This window comes from Pleurodeles waltl, chromosome 9, assembly GCF_031143425.1.
Source record: "Pleurodeles waltl isolate 20211129_DDA chromosome 9, aPleWal1.hap1.20221129, whole genome shotgun sequence".
NCBI lineage: Eukaryota > Metazoa > Chordata > Amphibia > Caudata > Salamandridae > Pleurodeles > Pleurodeles waltl.
Genome location: NC_090448.1, coordinates 994494301 through 994516083, shown reverse-complemented (window position 1 = coordinate 994516083; position 21783 = coordinate 994494301). Strand labels below are relative to the sequence as shown.

The 21783-nt window shown below is 38.6% G+C and overlaps 1 protein-coding gene across 12 annotated transcripts in view; it reads right to left on the bottom strand.

Moving 5' to 3' along the window:
• The window catches only part of KTN1 (kinectin 1), a 653615-nt gene that overhangs the window by 194177 nt on the left and 437655 nt on the right, over positions 1-21783 (bottom strand). For all 12 annotated transcript variants that reach the window (XM_069208520.1, XM_069208523.1, XM_069208524.1 and 9 more), the window contains exons 25-28: positions 15430-15520; positions 15270-15347; positions 11871-11908; positions 8259-8349 (exon numbers count right to left, since the gene is read on the bottom strand). In XM_069208520.1, coding sequence (XP_069064621.1) covers positions 8259-8349; positions 11871-11908; positions 15270-15347; positions 15430-15520 — 298 coding nt within the window. The remainder of the gene's footprint in view (positions 1-8258; positions 8350-11870; positions 11909-15269; positions 15348-15429; positions 15521-21783) is intronic.

Genomic DNA, 21783 nt, shown 5'->3' with positions numbered 1-21783 from the left:
GCTTCTTTTTGGATCTAGAATGTTGTCCCAAGAAAATGCAAGAGGCTGTCTGACAAAGGAGGTTTCAAGGCATCAACTGTTGCTGTGATGATAAAAGCTTAGCATGTGAGATATACTGTGCACTTTGGAGAAGGAAAGCCCATTGACTTCTATAATTTTGAACCTCAGTCTTCGCAAACACCTGTTGAGAAATTGGGGGTCAAAAACTTTGCAAAAACCATGTCAGCTAGAAATAAAAACTCAAGAGCGGCCTTGCTGGGTGTGAGGCACTCTCTTTGTTCTTTTTCTGGCAAGAAGTAATCTTGCTCCTTAAAAGGGTCTGTGCGAGAGGAAAGGTTTGGAAACCAGTCTAGTGGGTGGGAGGACATTAGGGGGAGATTTTAGCAAATTTAGGAATGAGAATTTTATATGGTAGACCTTTTGGTCCAACTTTATATCCCTGCATCTTGGCTGAAGCCCCAGCAGTCAGACCATGATAAGGGTGTTGTGCAGTTTAGAGATGAATGCCCTTAAAGAGATTTCCGTGGGTGGAGGTGGTCAATGCCAATGAACCGTGCTGCTGCTTCACTCGCCTCCATCTAGTAGGAAGTAATATGGTGGCAATGGAATGTGGTGAATGCATGCCTGTTATAGCTCCTGGATTTCTTGTACTGCTGATGGAACAGGCTCTTCTGATCAAGTTCCACTTGTGTTAAGTGTGGGTTCGACTACAGAGACAGGATAGGGTGCTTGTAGGCCTCCTATGGATAATTGCTTTGCTTTGTTGAGCACTCCTTTGGAGCCAGGATATCTTTTATGAAGTTCTACACATTTTCTATTAAAACTGCCTTATGCACAGGGCTTGTACTTCTCTGAGAGGGAAACTGCTTTCATGAGAAACCCACTCAAGATAAGGGTTCCCCCACTGGCTTTACACATGTCAAAAAGCAAGCCTTGGGTGGTGGTGGTGGTTGCAGGGGGGATACAATTCCACCTTAGAACAATCATCTTCATCTTTGGAATGATTTGGCTCAGGTAACTGCAATGAGTTGGAATTTGACCTAATCAGGATAGCTACCAAGAAGGGATTGATTTATCTCAACTGCTTTCAGGTGGACCAACACACAAAGTTGAGAAATATAAGATGGAATGCTAAACTATTTAGTGCTCATTTTGCAAAATGTCAACAGAAATACTACCCTAAGCCTAAAAACCCTACAGGGAGTGCAGAATTATTAGGCAAATGAGTATTTTGACCACATCATCCTCTTTATGCATGTTGTCTTACTCCAAGCTGTATAGGCTCGAAAGCCTACTACCAATTAAGCATATTAGGTGATGTGCATCTCTGTAATGAGAAGGGGTGTGGTCTAATGACATCAACACCCTATATCAGGTGTGCATAATTATTAGGCAACTTCCTTTCCTTTGGCAAAATGGGTCAAAAGAAGGACTTGACAGGCTCAGAAAAATCAAAAAGAGTGAGATATCTTGCAGAGGGATGCAGCACTCTTAAAATTGCAAAGCTTCTGAAGCGTGATCATCGAACAATCAAGCGTTTCATACAAAATAGTCAACAGGGTCGCAAGAAGCGTGTGGAAAAACCAAGGCGCAAAATAACTGCCCATGAACTGAGAAAAGTCAAGCGTGCAGCTGCCACGATGCCACTTGCCACCAGTTTGGCCATATTTCAGAGCTGCAACATCACTGGAGTGCCCAAAAGCACAAGGTGTGCAATACTCAGACACATGGCCAAGGTAAGAAAGGCTGAAAGACGAGCACCACTGAACAAGACACACAAGCTGAAACGTCAAGACTGGGCCAAGAAATATCTCAAGACTGATTTTTCTAAGGTTTTATGGACTGATGAAATGAGAGTGAGTCTTGATGGGCCAGATGGATGGGCCCGTGGCTGGATTGGTAAAGGGCAGAGAGCTCCAGTCCGACTCAGACGCCAGCAAGGTGGAGGTGGAGTACTGGTTTGGGCTGGTATCATCAAAGATGAGCTTGTGGGGCCTTTTCGGGTTGAGGATGGAGTCAAGCTCAACTCCCAGTCCTACTGCCAGTTCCTGGAAGACACCTTCTTCAAGCAGTGGTACAGGAAGAAGTCTGCATCCTTCAAGAAAAACATGATCATGCAGGACAATGCTCCATCACACGCGTCCAAGTACTCCACAGCGAGGCTGGCAAGAAAGGGTATAAAAGAAGGAAATCTAATGACATGGCCTCCTTGTTCACCTGATCTGAACCCCATTGAGAACCTGTGGTCCATCATCAAATGTGAGATTTACAAGGAGGGAAAACAGTACACCTCTCTGAACAGTGTCTGGGAGGCTGTGGTTGCTGCTGCACGCAATGTTGATGGTGAACAGATCAAAACACTGACAGAATCCATGGATGGCAGGCTTTTGAGTGTCCTTGCAAAGAAAGGTGGCTATATTGGTCACTGATTTGTTTTTGTTTTGTTTATGAATGTCAGAAATGTATATTTGTGAATGTTGAGATGTTATATTGGTTTCACTGGTAATAATAAATAATTGAAATGGGTATATATTTGTTTTTTGTTAAGTTGCCTAATAATTATGCACAGTAATAGTCACCTGCACACACAGATATCCCCCTAACATAGCTAAAACTAAAAACAAACTAAAAACTACTTCCAAAAATATTCAGCTTTGATATTAATGAGTTTTTTGGGTTCATTGAGAACATGGTTGTTGTTCAATAATAAAATTAATCCTCAAAAATACAACTTGCCTAATAATTCTGCACTCCCTGTATTTTCAAACTCATTTTCTGATTTTTAGCTGGCAAAAATTTGCCTAAAAAGCAGAGAGTTGCTGCTGAAGGAATACAATAATTTTATGCTGTAATTCGTGTAAGTGTCATCATAGTGCTGCTGACCAAACACAGATACTACCAGTTTACTAGTAACTAGAAAACTAATAGTCAACAGTACCATGGACATGTTGAGCCATTACAGAATATTTTTTAAACTGCGGTAGAGAGTTGTAATGACATATCAATCAGAAATCAATGGCAGTCAAGATTACAAATTTCTTTTTTTTTTTTTTAGTAAAGGAAAGGTTTTGAGGTTTCTACTCAAAGATCATGGAGAAGGAGAATGGTGTGAATTTCAAATAGTAAGGAGTACCAAACTTTGTCTACAGTATCTGGAAACAAGTTCACTCATTAGCTACACTCCACTGCCAGGCCAAAAGATGTCTGAGTTTATCAACAACTGAACCTATTTTTTCTTTTTAAATTGGACAGTGCGATTTGCAGATAAACTTGTATGTTTTGGTACTTGAGGTTCTGGCATTCCTTTTTCCCCAGATAAATTACTTATTCTAAATTTCAATTTACAAATTAAGACCTAGGTTCCAAGTAAAGAAATGTTAGAATGAGGAGGATAATGTGAGAAATGTATTCTAACTTACAAAATCTTTTGCCTTAAAAGAATATGTTCATATTCATCCTAAGCAGCTTGTTGCTGTAGGTAATTCTTCACTTTATTTTGCAAATCGGACACAGAAATATCTGATTTTAGTGTGGATTACATGGGGATAATCTGAGGGATGGTTCAAAATGCTTTATGTTGATTCAGACTGTAGCTTGACACCTCTCCCAAATTTGGGTCGGTCTCCAATATAACATATCCACAGCTCTATTAACATGTCATGTTAAAATGAAAAAAACAGCATACAGTTTTACAATTTCAATTCCCAATTTATTGAACTAAAAGCAGGAATATACTTCTGAACAGGTACACACCTGAAACATCTAAATAATATATATGGTGTGTTTATATATACATGTTTTTTCTTTTTTTTCTTTTTTAAACAAAGATTAGTTATGGCTAAAAAAGAAAAGAAAAGAAAATCACTGACATTTACCAAAATGGTATACAACATACAATGTACATCATAACTGGGGGCTCCACTATGCTTAGTACATACCTTTGCCAAAATCAAATGGAAAATAAACTCTACCAAAAGCAAAATATACAGGTTTGACATCTTGAAATGGGGAACAATGTGCTACTAGAACATTAGTCCCCATTCCAAGGCACACAAATAGAACAAATACCTTATATGTCTCTATGATTTGCAACAAGTTTCACACACCACAAATGGTGAAAGCAAACTTCTGCAACCTGTGTCAAGTTTATGATCTTGTTTTGGATGCAAAGAGGACTTTGTGTCTAAAATAAGATCACTGGGCTCATCATATTTGAGGCCTCTAAAATTCATACATTTCGACTTAAAATTAATTATTGTACCATGATTTGTTATTTACACACTATTTTTGAGTATCTGCCTAGATTAGCACTAGAATGGTTGTCTACTCCAAATAATTCCTCACTGGTAAGACTGCTAATTTATTAGACTCTTCTATGATTTCAACACTCCAGCAAGAACACTAAGTATTACTATTGTTCAAACACTGATGTGGCTGAATGAAAGGAACATATTCCCAACTTAAAGAACAATGGCTTCAACAATACCCTTTGCTCTCTACTTAATGATGGACAGCTACGTAACAAGTACCAATGTTTCTTTACTGAATTCATATGCAGACAGTAGATACAGTCCAATGTTTTCATGCAAACCTAAATTCGCTGAAAATAATGTGGCCAAACTGCAGCCATAGATACATTTTATTTTTAGAGCCAAGGAGTAAAACCAGACATAGAAGGTTGCCCCGGCTGGGGCTTTATTAGTTTTAAACTAGCCTATCTTGTTCTTCCGCAGAAAATACCTTAAAATACTCATGAGGGATTTTGTATTGACTTGTTCAAAGATTACTCATTTTACCCCCAGCTAATACTCAAATCCCAGGTAAATGCAATATCAAAGCCATAGACAAAATTTCAGACCAGGGACAACTAGGTCAGTTGGATGATGTTTACATTTCAACCCACAACGCAGCTTTCCAACAGTTGATAGGAATTTTAAGAGTATAAACTTTCAATGCCAATGTTTGCTGAGTCAAGCTAAATTCCTAGGTTATTGGAGCTAACCCCAACCTTTGAGACTTGCATCTTGTTGATTTAAAAAAAGCACATTTAACTGTCTCTCAATTTAAACTCTCTGCCCAGATTGTTAGTTTTCAGGATCTTTCCAAATCTCTTACCATTTATAAATGGTAGCGCTGCATCGATTATTTTTCATACTTAGAATGGATCTGTTAGGTGCCCTCTTTTCTTCTCTTTAGGCATTAGTGAAGAGTTAATTGCACACTATGTTGCCGGATGTTACAGTCTTATGTGTCAGTGAGATGTATATGGTTCTGTGTTGTGCTGAGACAAAGACAGTCGATCAGCAATAACTTTTCAGCTTGTAATCGCTATCATTCCCCAAGTTATTACCCTGCATTTTTTCCAGTTACTGTTTGGCAATTACGGTGTATTATTTTTAGATTTATGACAAATATATACCAAATTAATTGTTGCCTTGCCAGAATGCATACAGATTATTTTGACTTGAGGCCATTAATTGTTGGCACAATATCAGTGAAGTTACCCTTCCCGCCCTAGGGCCTTATATATACATCTACATCAGTGCTACTCAAATAGGACTGATTTACACTTCATGGGGCAGGAGTAAAATTAGTTTTAAGTGTTTAGCCAATGTGTTAAGAGCTGCAATGTATCAGCCAACAGAGAAATATTTTATTTGAATTACACACCAAATACATCTAACTTAGCTACTCTTGCACATCCATGAGAAACACTTAGCAGTGAAGCCATTATTGCTTTATGCAGTTCTGGATCTCCAGACAAAAAGCAGTGAATAAAGGGTGCTTCCAGCTTTGAAGTGGCCGTATTCACATTTTCATCTAACAAATTGATGCTAAAATAAATCATACTGTAGAAACTGCTTGTCAAGACAAGTTTCACTCTTCGTGTCACAACATAAGCAATAATGCTCAATAGATGTGTGTCCACAAGCCATACAAATGTGTGTAAATATCCAGAGTGGGTACTATTAGAAAGAGTGCCAAAGTAGCAATCCTACCCAGGTAAGATGAGCCCCGATTCCAGAAGTTTTCTTTTTAACCAATATGTAACAAAGCTTGAAATAGAGTATCACCTTTCTCTTTTGACACAACGTGATATTTTCTTCTGAGCTGTATATATTTGACTGAGAGGTGTAACATCCCAAGGCTGTGCAGCCTCTTCTCCAGCTTGGAGGGATGGAGATAAAGAAAAAGCACACACAATACTAATTTTGGGAGGTTTGTAGTAAATAGTAAGCAAGTGGAATGGACGTAACTGAACTGCAGCAACTTCGTATCAAGTGTGTTATCATTCATATCATACATGTTGTTTCAGTAAGCAAGTGTAAAATTAGAACTTACTAAATTAATGTATCTCATGAAACAAACTGCAAGGGCTAGAATATCGAGGGAAAATCATTAAAGAAGCTCTTACACAAAAGTTTTTTTGGGGGTTTCATTCTTTTTCCCTGGAGGGAGCATTATTCTCACACTACATCTTTTTATACTCCTTATGCTTTTGTGGCCAAAATGCATTTCTGTGCTACTAACATTAATTCAAATAAGTTGTTTTCTGTAATGTAACACTAAATTAACAACTACACTTAAAACCTTGGTAAGTAATTCTAAAGCAGTATTGTCAAACGTTTCTACCTGAAGTTTTAAGTGGAAGGTCCACATAGTGTGGTCTCTTACACGTGTCATATTGAGACTCACTTAGAATACTGTTTACTTGTGGCAACAGCCTGTGAGAGGGTATGGCAATTGAGTATGGACATACATTTCAGGTAAAGCAGCTTTTTGAAGATGCTCAAACTTGGTTCATTCCACTGTTTGATAACAGTATTTCCACCCAGTTGTAACTCTTTTAGCATCACTCATTCTGGTGCATCAGAACTGCTTAGGAACCGGTTGTTGACGGTGTCTCACAAGAGGTTGACCACAAGTGTCCATATCTGTAAATTTCTTTAAAAATTAGACTAGTGTGGAACACCCCTGAGGGCCCTGTGTGATGAATGGAGAGGCCATCTTGGAATCTGTGGGTAGAGCCACAGCATGTACATGCATTATACTTGGTCAAAAAATGCGTGTTGATGGCCTGAGTGTAAAAGGGGTCATGTTTTGGATCATACTGAGAAATGGTGAATTTTGAGAAGGACCTTAAAGATCCTCAACTTGGTCTCAAAATGGCCTCATCAAACCATGGCCAGAGACAAGGAAAGTATGTTTAGGATCCAGTAGGAAAGTGTCTCCTGAGTCAAAGATACTTAAGATCTTTAAGATCTTTTGCAAGAGTGTTCCGTTACCTGTAGGTGTTACTTCCACCTTTGTACAGCCTTAATGTTTATTCACCAAATGACAAGAATCCAGCAACAGATGATGAAACTGCTTTAGTATTAATGAACTCAATTCGGTTTTAAGCCCTATGTCTGCTGGCTGGTGCTGTACACTTCAGTACATATGATATAGAGACTATCATTGTACCTACAAAGCTGGGGGTTACTGCTGATGGTCCACTAAGACCGACATTCCGATATCTAGGCAGGTGACCCAGACCTTCTGAAAGTAAGGTACTGTCACCATATATTACTGGAATTATGCTCAGAAGTCCAAAGGGCCCAAAAGAAGGTAGCCCAAAGCAGAATTAAAAAAATGTCCATCCAAAAAGGCGGGCAATAGAAATTGGCTAGCTATGACCCACTATGGATATTGTTATTTTCCAATTACATTATCATTGAGATGTATTTACATATGGGTATTATATTACTGTCAACGGTCTTAAAATAAAACAGTGAAATGATTGTGTACAAATATTTAGTTTGAAATTTTGCCTCAAAGACTTAATCACAGACCCATAATAAATAAAGACTAGAGTCTTGTGTGAAATCTACACTTTGGACAAACCAATGCCTAAGCATTTGCAAAATATTATTCCTCCATTTTGGATATTTTTTAGTACTTTTCAGACCGCAAATTAAGTGAACAAATAGGTACTTAAAGAGTACCTCAAGGAGGATCTCCCTTGTTATGATCTAGTCTCTTGGCCACCACTACAAGAATGATGGATACGTGGGAAATGCAATTTTCCTAGGAGTAATAATTAACAAAGGTTTGAAACTGTTTAATGCTTTAGTGCCAGAAACTCAAGGCTTAAATACCTCAATAAATACTTATTTAGGTATTCAACAAACAGTTGATTCTATTTTAAAAACATTTTTTACTGAAACCAAAGTGGTGTTAAAAAGGTGCATAGTATCCATTTACTAAAAGGTACTTACATTGTTTTTAGTCCTCTGTTGTTCAAGCAAATTCTTCAACGAATCCAATTCATTCTGAAGACTGGATATATCTTGTTCTTTCTTTGTAATTCTGAATATTTAACCAATTTAAATAGATTAGAGGCCGAACAATTACAAAAAGAAACACATTTCTGCTGTTGTTACAGCACATTTAGAATTATTTTAATCTTGTGTACCTCACACAAATTAGGATTTTCCAGTGTGATATCTATAAATTTAACTATCTACTGCATTGTGATCCATACATCGCACAGTGGTTCTACATTCAAACAACACACTTTAGAATTAGCATTCAGCATTCTGTTATTGAAAAATATAAGACGGTCTGGAGACGTATCATTCATTACTGACTTCAGTTAGAGCCCCATATCCATACTGTGGACTGACAGGGGATGGTAACCAACAAGTAGTTCTCCCTACAATCGTACGTTTATTTTAAAGAAACATTCTCAACTATTGAGCTCACAATATGTGCCAACATTAATCTTTTTGCATAGTCCTACATTAAATAAGTCCCACTCACAACATCACAAAAATCCAGAAACTTTAACTATGCATGATACTTTTTTTTATAAAGACAGCTGCTATACTTTTTTTTTTTTTAATGATCATGATTAGCATGAATAACTTGGATTACAGCGTTTCACTGTAAAACCTTACCGAATGTGGCTACCGAACACCAGAGTTTCAGAAGACTGTGAAATAAACACATCCCATTGTATGTCTGCCTCATAAAATGTGAACTTAGCTGAGAAGCAGATTAGGGGAATTACTAAGAAGGAAGAGAAGAACACCAAAATGTTTCAAAGAGGTAGATGTTTCTGCAGGTTTTCACTTGATCCTATTTAGATCTCTGTACCAAATGCACTCAATAAGAGAAAGAGTGAGGCTCTTAGCCAAACTACCTGAAATATGTTCCAAAAAAAGAGATCGTTCTCTGTTTGATGTGAGAATTTACTATACTTCAGACATTCTGTAAGCAGACAGCAAAGGACCCATCAGCAGCTGACACTTCAAAATCCTCTCTGTATGGCAGTACTTCCCCAATTGTTTAGGAGCAAATGTGACAAGATAAACACAGAATTTAAAGACACCTTTATTTATTGCTCGGACTTTACCAACCCACCAAAAATCAGTTTCCTAATCACAGTTTGGGAAATGCTGCTTTATGGTCTTGTAGAGGACCATTACAGTGCCTATAGTATGAAATGATTTATTCGTCTAAGTCCCAAACACTGAAAAAATAAAATGCCTTCTATAACCAAATAGATTTGGGTTTTGTACATATATGCTGCTAGACACTCTTATTTAATGAGCCAGAGGCTGTCCAGAAAAGAATAAAAGAAAATAAGGTCAATTTCAATGTAATTATAGTATGAACCTGAAACTTCACATATACTTTTTTCATTTTAGGCTGCAAAAGATGTGATCTTGTTTTGTGAGTGGCTTATCTTAAATGCTAAGGTGCATAGGACAGATGCAGGCATTGATTCTTTATGTTGTCACCCACACCGGTTTTCCTGTAGCTACATGATAACAACTGAAATGCCAATACAGATAATAATAAAAGAGAAAACCTAGGCCTCAAGATCGGAGACCTTTGCAGTTATTGTCATCACTCTTTCCCAACCCCCATTAATGTACAATGCTCAACTGCTCTCCAGCTATGTTCAGTCTCTAGAATACAGACACCCTGCTGTTGTACTTTTTAGGCTGAAAGGGGGTTAGCATAGAAATAAAAAGTCACCATAGATTTGAAATAAAAGCCACAGTTGTGAACTGAGGCCAATGGCAAGAAGACTGTGTCTTTACTTTGTGACCAAAAGGCGGTGTTCCACAGATGAGACTCCTCCAGTCATCAAGTCCTCAATTTTATTTAAGATCATTTGTGGATGAATTACTGGCCACAGTTTGTTTGAAACATCTTTCCACCCCATCAGCTCTTTCAAGTGTTGTCAAAAGGTATTCCAACTTAATGCAGTAGAATGCTTTCTCTGCACTGAGAGAGATATTGGTCTCTTTTGGGGAATCCTTAGACGTTTGCAGCTGGGCAAAGGGTCATTATGTGGCTTCTTGAGGTACAAAACATGACTGAGTTTCATGAAAATGTTTTGGTATCACTTCCGTAAGTCTATGCACCAATACTTTAGCCAAGCTCTTTAGATATACACTGTTTTGTGAATGCCTATGCAAGAGCAATATTAGTGCCTTGTTGGACATTGCAGTCCCTGACTTCTGATATTTCAGCTTTCTAGAGACAAGTATTGATTTGTAAAAGGACTGTTTGCTGGGTCCATTACGTTTTTCAGGGTATAAACAAAGTTTACATGAAGCAGTTCTAAATGGAACCAATATACATAGTGGTTACCCTAAAAATGGTTTATCTGCTCCACGACCTACGCGGGATACTCTTGGTTCAAAAGTAAACTCCAGCTCCTGCTCTTGTTCCCTACGAGGAGTGAGAGTAACCCTCCCAGCCGCGGCCTGATGGCTCCACTGATCCTAAAAGGAAAAATACCTTACTGTGCTGAAAGGTGGACCAGAGCAAAGCAGCTGGATAAACTTTAGAGCATACCCACCAAGAGGGTTCATGCATCAGTAGTAATCCAGATCTAGTCGTGATGGTGCAGGGAAATTGTTACCTTCCCTATGAGTGGAGTGGACCTCCTGGGAAGGCACCAAAGACGCCAATTAAATCCTGGGAATTCATTGTGACACATTAGCCTCTGCTGACAGCTTCTTCCTCCTGAATGATCGCTTGGATTGTGAGGTAAAGCTAGTGGAAGATGGACAACTGCTGGGGGATCGTGAAGACTAACAATGTCTGCTGCCACCCATGCCTTCAATATTGCACTCAAGGAATTCAGGAAAAGAACTGAGTTAACATTAGAACACAGCATGGAAAATATTCCAATGAACAGCACTGTGATGAGCTGTGCAGGCAACTAAAAATATAGCTTCTAATCAATGCTTTTGCAGCAAATGAGACTGGCTGTCGGTATCAACTGAGACAACAAAGCTGCTCAAAAGTTAGTGCAACCTGCCAGCAAGACTGTGGCAATTGGAGAAGATGAGGCACTTGCTTGGCTGCAACCAGCGAATACCAGTGCATGGCTTTTTTGTGGCTTTTCAGTGTACCTTCTCCGCACTCCAACATTTTATCTCAATATAACACTGCTACCTATGCAAGCACAATGACCACCACTGCAAAAAGACAATGCACCCACACTGAAAAGCAAAGCATTTGTATACTTACACAAAGTGCTTATGTGGGTCACTGAGGTTTCTGTTACTGACAGGGGTATTTTGAAGAGGTGCTCTGGGTGCTTGCAAGTGTTTGTGATGACCTTGCTTCTCCCTCAAGATGGTGCACTAACAAAATGTAGGTCTTGTTCCCACACACAAGCACTGTGCACATGAACAGGGATATTTCTATGTTCTTACCTTTTTTTAATACAAAACAGGAAACACTATACCATGTCTAAAGCTTATGCAAAGGCATAAATACAAAATGCAAATAAAACGTGGCTTAGATATACAAAGTTCCTCTTTACTTATTTATTTTACAAATTAATCTTAGGGTTTACTCACATGTCTAGTAGTTCTTCACTTTGGACTGCATGAGACTCCTAATCAGAAAGGCATATTGACATTTTTAATTTTAGAATGTGTATAAAGATGCAAAATAACATTTAAAAATGGCAATTCTTGAGTACAGATCTCATGTAAACGTGTAAAATAAATCTAGAGCACACTTCAACAGCGTAGATATGATACAGACACAGCTAGATACTAGTTTGTGTTACAGATTATTTCTAAAGAACTTTTGCTTCTCTAATAGTGTCTAAACAATGGGGATATGGGTGTGAAGCCATTTTATTATTAAGCTAAGTTTGGTGGCACACCAGCATGGTCCTAAAGCAACCACAGCATGTTGCCTGGAGACAGGGAAGTGTGTATCTGATATGATGTATTTATTGTCACTGCCCTCTAATGATATAGTTTAAACACAAAGTACTAACTGATACAAATACAACAGATAACATACCATTCCTACTGTCGCGTCTGACCCTTCAGAGAATTCAGTCCTTCATGGCATTCTGTACAACGTAACATTGCCTTTCCATGCCACTCAAGCATGTCCACAGAATGTAAGACTTGCAATTACAGGGAGAAAGCAGTAGGAGTTACGCCACTGTCACACATGTATGTGTCAATAATTATCACTTCTGAACTATGATCCAGGAAATTAAGTCTATATTCAAATGTTTAGAGGCGTGCATTTCAAGATTTTTGACCAAGTGCTAATGGGTTAGCGACTGAGACTCTTCAAGTTAAAAGCTATTCCAACTGGTCAAGAATGAGATTGCTCTCCAACCTAAGAGATTTCGATCCTCACATGAATTGTCTGCACTCTGGTGACACACAAGCAAACGTCTGCTTTAATTTGTGAGTCCTCAGACCAACACACAGGTCTTGACCTTAATAGAATTATTTTATACTGTACATTTGGTAAAAGGAAGGACAGCCATATGACTTAAAATTCTCACCACTGTGTGTATTCCATACAAAAAGGTAAGGATCAGATATCTGTGCATCTCTCTTAAGTTCCCACAATAGGTAACCTTTGTTGCTGTTGCACCACCTAGATTCAAGTCCACTGTTAAAAAAGGATGTTTTAACATTTTGGTGGTTTGTTATGCACACATTATGATGTTGCTCACCTTGCTGCATGTTTCAGTGCTTCATGCATAAGAAAGATGACAGTATATGTCGAAAGACTACACCGTACAAACTTTATGGGCAAGAGGTGACAGCTTGCCCATCAAATAGAGGGATGTTTTGCAGTTTGAACTAGTCTAATAAAAGCTTGAGGTTGATGAGCAAATTGCGGATCTGCTGAGGTTAGTAACAACACGTGGCACCATTTTCACTTCTTTTCAACACTCAGAAGTTTCAGCTAAGCTCTAATATTTAGTGAGGGTTGTTCCACATACAGGGGGCTTGGACTGTAAAGTGTTTGCCTCGCCAGCTCACATATAAGGAAGTCAAGTTGCTAAGTAGACTACAGGTCTCCACAAAGCTAGAGTCATCTGTATTTGAGGCAAATGTCTTGAAATTGATTCTCCCCCTCCTGGGCAGCCAGCACATATTTTAGTGGGAGAGCACTGGGGGGGTCTGTTTTACTCAAATATTAGTCTTGCTGATTTATTTTGGCCCTTTTGCTGTTGGCTATCTGCCTATCCCGTACACTAGACATCTATGAAGCTGAGCTTGGCATTGTACAGCCTACAAACCTCTGCAAGTTACGGGAAGCAGGCTGGCTGCTCTCCAAAGGAGTCTCATTTTTTTTAAAGGATTCTTTCTCCTCCTTTAAATGTACTTGTTTATGGACAAAACAGCTGTCAGCTTCTGGTACATTATAACATGGTGGGAGTCTGGGACTTTAGCAGTGTAATAACTACACAGCCAGGTGATGAAGGTGATTTCTGATGAATAGGACAATGCACCACATGTAATAATACATTGCACATGTTTTATATTATGCATATTTACAACTTACTGTATAGGGAGACAATGAGTTCAGCCCAGAATCATACCACAATTAGTCAAGTTTCAGTCAGGGTTCAAACCCAAGACTGTAAGTGCAAATGTAAGGCAATGTAGTACCAGATTACAACACAACCCAAAGAGCATCTTTGAAGATTTGATGAGTGCCTGAAAATGATAAATACACCTAATTGGGTGAAAAGATAGGAAACTACACATTTAAAGCAAAAGGAAATCCGTGCAATGTCAATACAACAAATCTGTAGCATTAAAAGCAAACTGACAATACAATCTATCCACACAATAAGCATCTTCTGAAGTCCTCTGTTTTGCACTTGGCAGCAGGAATCTATTGTATGCTACATTATTTTCAGCTCTGCACAGCTTGGCCCATGCCAGAGTAGTTGGAAGGTCATATTCTGAAATTCCAACACCCTCCCCTGCCTCAGGAGGCAGATCCACAAAGCTTTGAATCTCACAGTTTGTAACAGATGCTAGAAATACATTGGTAGTTTCAGTAATACAGGAATGCCTTTGCATATTCATGATTCTATGACTGAGTCCTTAAAGGAGTAGAGCTCTCTTCTTGGATTCATGACACCCATTTTATTATTTTGGCTGCATCACCTTCGGTCTTTATTGACAAAAGTTCTATTTCTATGGGAATCCAACCAATCATTAACATTAACTATCCATGACTTCTGAAGATGGCAGCCACCTGACTAATATCGTACTCCACAAATCCACCACACTTAAATACTCATTTAGTTTGTCTCTGGGGAATAAGAGAATACCCTAGTGTTGTTCCATATTTCCCTAGAAAACCTTCTTAAAATAGCCAACAGATTTGCTAATCCGCAAACCTTTTTTTTCAGAAGTATGACATTTTCAATCATCTCTGTCTACAGGGATTCAGGTGGTCTTTTCTACATTCACTAGTGCTGCTACCAAGAGATATTTGTCTAGACGGACATATCAACAAGAGCAGGAATGAGCATTCTATATTTCTTTTCTTGCTTTGGGATGGAGTAGAGGCTTGACAAATTCCTAAAGTGGAAAGGTACAAACCATTCTAGCTTTTTTTGGAACAAGTCAAAGGTAGTTCTCTAGAAAATCTCTTCAGATTTTGCCATCTAAGGACGCCTTATCTGTATATTTCTTGAAACTATTTGCAGTAGCTTCTTTATGATTCACATTATCTATATCTCCATATTGACTGAGGTACAGAATTTGAATTCTAGCATCTGTAAGGAGAAGAACAGCTATGCAACTGCTGTACATGTTCTCCTACCAATCCGCTGAGATTTGAACTGATCGATTAATGTCTAGTTTATCGCAAAAGGAAGGACTAATCACTTTAAATCAGAAGATAACAGACTACATGAGAAACATTTTTGGCAACAATCCAAACAGAAAGCCAACAAGAATGCTATCCCTCACCTGGTGAAGCAGTTGTTGATATTGTTGCTGGATTTCTGAAATGTGGATTTTCAAATTCTCATTTTCAATCCGTAGACCCTTTCAGACAACATAAATAATTCAAATGTAATTGCATAAACCTAGGTGTTTCCATGCCCTGACCCTGCAAACAGAGACTCACCTGTATCCGCTTTTCTTTAAGGCTGATGTCCTTATCCCTTTCACCTAACATTGCCTCTACTGTCTGGATCTTCTCCTCATGTATTTTAATTCTGAAAAAATAAAAGCCAACTCAAATTAAAAAAACAATACATTTTTAATTAATATAGTTAGTTTTCCCAAGTAACAGAATTTGCCTGCAAAGAAATAACGAAAATAAATTTACACAGCATCAAATAAATGACATGTCCAAGCCCACCCAAATAAAAGTCCTGTGATACACTGTTTCAGACTGTCACCCAAATACTGAATATGATTAAGCAAAACCAATGCAAACCAGGTGCTCAGTAATTCTCTAGAGTCAACCTTCTACCATTTTCTCTCCCTTTTAAAAAATTCACCTTTATGGCTGTGGTATTAGCAAGGCAGAAGAGCTGTGATAGGCGGGCTGACTTGAATCACAGCCATATGAGCTTGTAGACAAAAACAGTGTTGTCTTACCCTTGAAGATGTTTATTTGTTTCTGCTCTATTTCGAAAACACACCAGTATGGCTTTCTTTCCCACCTAAGATTTTCCTAAACTTCTGAAAATATTGTGAGACGCTTCTTCTGAATCCTTGGCTAATGTTTCTGCGAGATGTACGTTTCCAAGAAAGTTTCATATACGGTATATACTGCATCTGCCAGAATGTTAATGCAGATGTACGTGTTGTTGTGTAGCCATCTCTTTTTGCAGATTTTCCCAGATGGCTTACTTCACATACCAAAATATAACATTACCATAATGCTGTTTCTGCTTACAACAGGAAACCTCATTAATCTCTTATCTCATTACATTGTGTGACTCTATTCGTAAAAAAGGCGCTAATTCACATCCTGGCTGTGAAGGTGTATTTTGATAATAATCATTCTATAAGTAAGTCTTATTATTTGTTTACTCTTGGCTCAAGATGGAAGAGTCTGAAGACATCTTCGACCAGGAAAAGAAGGGTAGCCAATTTCAATGGTATACTGAGAAACACAGAATTAGGCTGACACACAGCATTCTCGCACCAACCTTACAATTTAGGTTCTTTGCACAAGTATCCTGTCCACCTCACAGGCAGAACTGGCAGGGTGTTTCATTACTGGACATGTGTGAGGAATCCACATGAGTATTCCACTGATTGTGGATCAATACAGATTAAGAGTGGGAGATTCTGTTGCATCAGTCTTTAATGTAACAGTCCTTCACTATGCATCTTACTTATGTTTTGGCCTCTGCATGATCAAATCCATAGCAGTGCAATCTTTAATGTATACTGGCATTTTGTTTTACCAGGTCAAGCCCATCTTTTACGGATGCCCATTTCCACATATAGTAAAACTGGGGCAACAAATAATGACCATGGCAGTGCCCAAATTACATAGTGGTCATTTTTATTACTCGTTATCCTACTCACTCTGGTTGCAGTCTGTACCCATCTCTCTTTCTATAGTATGATGGTTTTGACTTGGGAAGTTCTTTGCTTTTGTAGAGTGGAAGACACTTTTAATACCTGCAGTGTGTCACCCCCACTCAAAAAACGTTTTTTTTTTTTTTTTTGCTAAGCCAGTTAGGTGCCCATCTTCGGGATTCTAAGGGCTGTGATGGAGAAGAGCAGATTTTAAAGCAATGATCAATAGTAGTAATAATTATTCCGTACCTCTACTTCTCTGCCAAGACGTTCTGTTCATGGGGCCACTCTATCAAGATATATCAAACACTATACAAACAGAAAGGTGTTTAACTAAGAATAATCAATAGATGAATGCTATTTCATAAAAAAAACATCGGTTGCAGTCTTGCTTCTATTCTGACATGGTTATGTAATGACTTTTTGAAGACTGGGTCAATGATAATCTCCGTGTTGGGAGCGATGATTAAGGTTATCCCCCAAGCCGGGCATGAACCACTCTTGCAGCTCTTAAAGGCAGATATGCTTGTCAAATCTGGATATGAAGATAATTACTAGAATTTTTGTGACTTGGCTGTGGGTGGTCTCACTGGGATTAGTTGACCCACATCACCCAGCTTTGTTTCTCAGAGAATCTGTGAACACTAAAAATACTGCACAAAAACAATATCAAGAGCACTCGAAAGAATGCCTTGCAATGTCACATGATGCAGGGAAGGCTTATAACTGCATAAGCTATCAGGCCATAGGTAAAACCTTCAAAAATGCTGGCTTTGGGAGACACATCTTGGAATGGATTCTATGCAGGTACAAGAGGCATACTGTCTTCATGAGAACTAATAGGGGTTCATTGCCACAATTAAAACAGATGACAAGGAAGGAATGTCCTCTGTACTGTCTCCACTGTTAGTGTGCACTTGCTTTGGAATCACAGGCTGATAAAGTGTGCAAAAAAACGGGTGATAATTAGGGTTAAGATGGGGAGGGGAATGCAAACACATGATGTACGCAAATGGCATACCAGAGTAATTTACCCTTCTTATGCCATTCCTGCCTTGAAGGAGTTGGTGATGGAGAAAACCACACGTAAGCACCACCCCTGCGCACAAACGTCAGTTTCTTGTATCATTATCTCAGACAAGGTACTGAATTTCTCACTTGAAACCTTTTTAGATATAAGAGGCCACTCCACAGAACAGGGAGGAGGGAGGGCAGTGATGAATCTACGGTTACATAAAGTATCCACCAGAAAAAGCAATACCATTGGCAAGTCGCTTGTTCTTATGAAGGATACTTCTAACCTCAGATTCCTCACCTTTAAAATAGATACCACAACAGTACATCCCAAAGATTTAGGGTCTGGGGAGTGGGCTTAGGACAAAAAGATCCTGCAGAAATTAATAGATGAAGTGACCCTCCACTCAGACCTGACTGTCAAGGTAGTAGTAGTTTTAGAACAAATGCACTAATGCCCACATTGCAACCTGGCAGATGTCTGAAACAGACACGCTTGCGATAAAGCCACTTTAGCGGTTTAGGTCCTTGTGGAATGAGCTTGTATGTCTTCAAAGGACAGAATCTTGGCCACTGTAAAGTGGATTGTAATGTAGAGGTCAACATACCTTCACAGAGTCCTCTTTATCGTGTGGACCTACTTTGCACCAGAAACACCACCAATATAAGAATTACATTTTGGCAAATGTAAATTTCCAAATACCATGGCGAATCATCAAACCAGACGAGAACAAAGAAGTAATAGACTCGACCAAGTCTTTAATACATCAGGTGCTGGCCTGAATCGACCGAATACCACTAACTCACTCTCTGCAAAAAGTACCTTCTTATCCCTGGAACGGGCTGTCAAAAATAACAACAACAAAAAAAAACATCAAAATGGTGGGAAGCTGCTTTGCTCAAAAAATATCTTGAACATGACCTCATACCACGGGGTCTAAGAATTTTTATCTTTCCTCCAATTGACACCACCTCTTAAGAAAGACTCCAACAGTGGAAGCCAACTTACAGACAGCTTCCAACAACATGCTATGACTATTGATTGAAATATCCCAAGAAGAATACGAAAAACATCGACAGGAAGTGGATACTCTTAATAAAAGAACTGAGGAGGCTAAAATCATATATCAATATGAAGAGGACATCATTCAGAGGAAAAACTGGAAGCTTAAACAAGACCTCACTGATTACCAACTCAGCAGAGTATGCACCTTTAGCAAACAATATGACAATGTTAAGGCACAAAGTCTGGCTACAGAAATACCCAGTTGCTCCGAGACATTACCATCATCTGACATAGAATCACCAGAAGAAATGGACAGACGACAACCTAATAAACCAACAGTAAATTTTTGCAAAGAAGTAAGAAGACACTGCCTTGGTACAGCACAAGACAGTCGCACAAAACCACCCGGTACTACAACACCAGAGCCAAAAACACCTGGTATACACACAAGAGCTCACAGTAAGGAAGCTAGACATAAAGACCAAATAAAGAGCTAATTGTCAACTTATCCGATATAAACTTATTGATACCTCAAACTAACATCCTAAATAGGGGCCTTTCCTTTTGTCCAACTCATTGCTGGGACTTCGTGCAAACCAAAATAGACTTGCTCAGATTCACACGTAAACAAACTTAAATCTTATTTCTCCACTTTACCATCTAAACCTAATCCATCGCAACAACAAGAGACTTCAAGTTATCTCTTGGTCCAGGACTAAGAGATGATACATCTGTTGAGCCATCTTTCTAGAAATGAGGATCAAGAACAGTCCCTTACTGAAATAGCCAACAAACGTAATATCGATATGACACCTCAACGACACTTTGATTTACCAATCAAATCAACTTTTACTCCTACACTACCCGCAGGCAATTCCATAGACTTATTCTTTACAGCCATGATGGAGGACCGTGACAAAGAATATAAATATGTTGAAAAAACAACATTATCTCTCTTCCAATATTACCTTTGCACAAAGAATGGCAATTCAAGAATTACAAAAGGACAATACTATTGTAATAAAAGAAGCAGATAAGGGAGGCAACAATGTAAATCTTAATAAAAGGGATTATCTGCAAGAAATCTATAGACAAATCAATGACATTACTTGCTGCAAAAAACTTGCATCAAACCCTACGAGAGAGCTTCAAGCTAAACTCAAGAACCTTTTGGCCCATTGATGCTCAAGGCAAATTCTTACCCCAGAAGAGAGAAACTTCCTTTTCATTAAACATCCCACCACTCCACTCCATACCTGCTACCCAAAATACACAAAAGGTAGTCACCCCCCAAAGGGAGACCCATCATTTCTGGTATCAATTCGATTTGCTCTAACCTGGGCACCCTTATTGACTCTGAATTACAACCTTTCATGAAGAATCTACCTTCATTCATTAAAGACACCAAAGACATCTTGCAAACGATTACTTGGCAATCTGACTATATACTTGCAACTAAAGATGCAGTAAGTCTGAACACTTCTATCAAACATCAGGATGGTATTGAGGATGTCCAGAGCTGTCTATCAACACGATCAGTACATCTATTCAAAAGAAACAAGATGATTATTGAAATGCTATTGTTCGGCCATACTAATAACTTTTTTCTTTTCAAAGGATAATTCTTTCTTCAAATACAAGGCACAGCGATGGGAGCTACATTCGCACCACCGTACGCATGTACCTTAATGGGTGCAGCTGAACGTTACTGGCTCTGGAATGATGATCAGGTACACCTCTCAACATAATTTTCTGAAGTCATTACATTGATGACATTCTTCTTATCTGGCACGGTCAAGAGTCACTCCTTCAACAATTTCTCAATTACCTCACACCGAACAGGTGGAACATTGAAATAACGTATCAGATTTTCAAAACCACACTCGAATACCTGGCTCTCACATTGTATGCGAACAATAACAGATTACACACCCGATTTCATAGAAAACGTACAGTAGCCAATTCTATTTTACATGCATCCAGTTGTCACCCATATACCACAGTCTGCAATGTACCAGCTGGAGAATTTAGACATGCTAGACTCAACTGCAGCAACATATCAGACTATGACACAGTATCCTCTGAAATTGCTGATCGCTTACCTATTAGAGGGTATAATACTTCCAGCCTAAAAAACACTATGGAACATTTTGCTAAAATAGATCGGAGCAAAATTCTCAACAAGACAAAAGTTACCACTCAGAGGACTCCCATTCGATTTATCACACTTCGCAAACATTGGTATTTACTATATAAAAATCCTTCAGTTACTCAACATATCTCCCCTTTCCCACAGATTGGATTCAAAAGAGCTCCCAACCTAAGAGACAAACTATGCTCCTCATTTTATCAGGATAAACCATCTATTCAACTCTATTTGCGACCTCCATCTGGATTTTATACTTGCACAATATGTTCCATTTGTAAACTCGGTATGATCAAATCCAAAAGAATTTTTATCAATGGGCAACCATTTATAATACGTGACTTTATCAATCGTGACAGTACTAATATCTATCTCATTTTTTTGCCCCTGCAAAAAGGCCTATATAGGAAGTACAACTAGAACTCTCAAATTAAGAATAAAGGAACGTTAACGAAATATTCAGAAAGATGATACAAAATTCCCTTTGGTTGAACACTTTGTTAAATACCAGCCACATACACGTTCTTTTGTATTCTGTGGTCTAATGCATCTCAAACAACATCCTCGGGGAGGAAACCTCAAACTTCAACTATGACAGAATGAAAGCAGATTTATTATCCATTTTGATACTGTACGACAAGGTCTTAATAAGGACTCAGAATGGCACTATTGGCTTTATTAACGTACCACAAATGTTACTTCCAGTACTGATTACCATATATAATGTTTCTATTTAGTTGATTATTGAATTCTAGCATTATTAAACTCTAGTT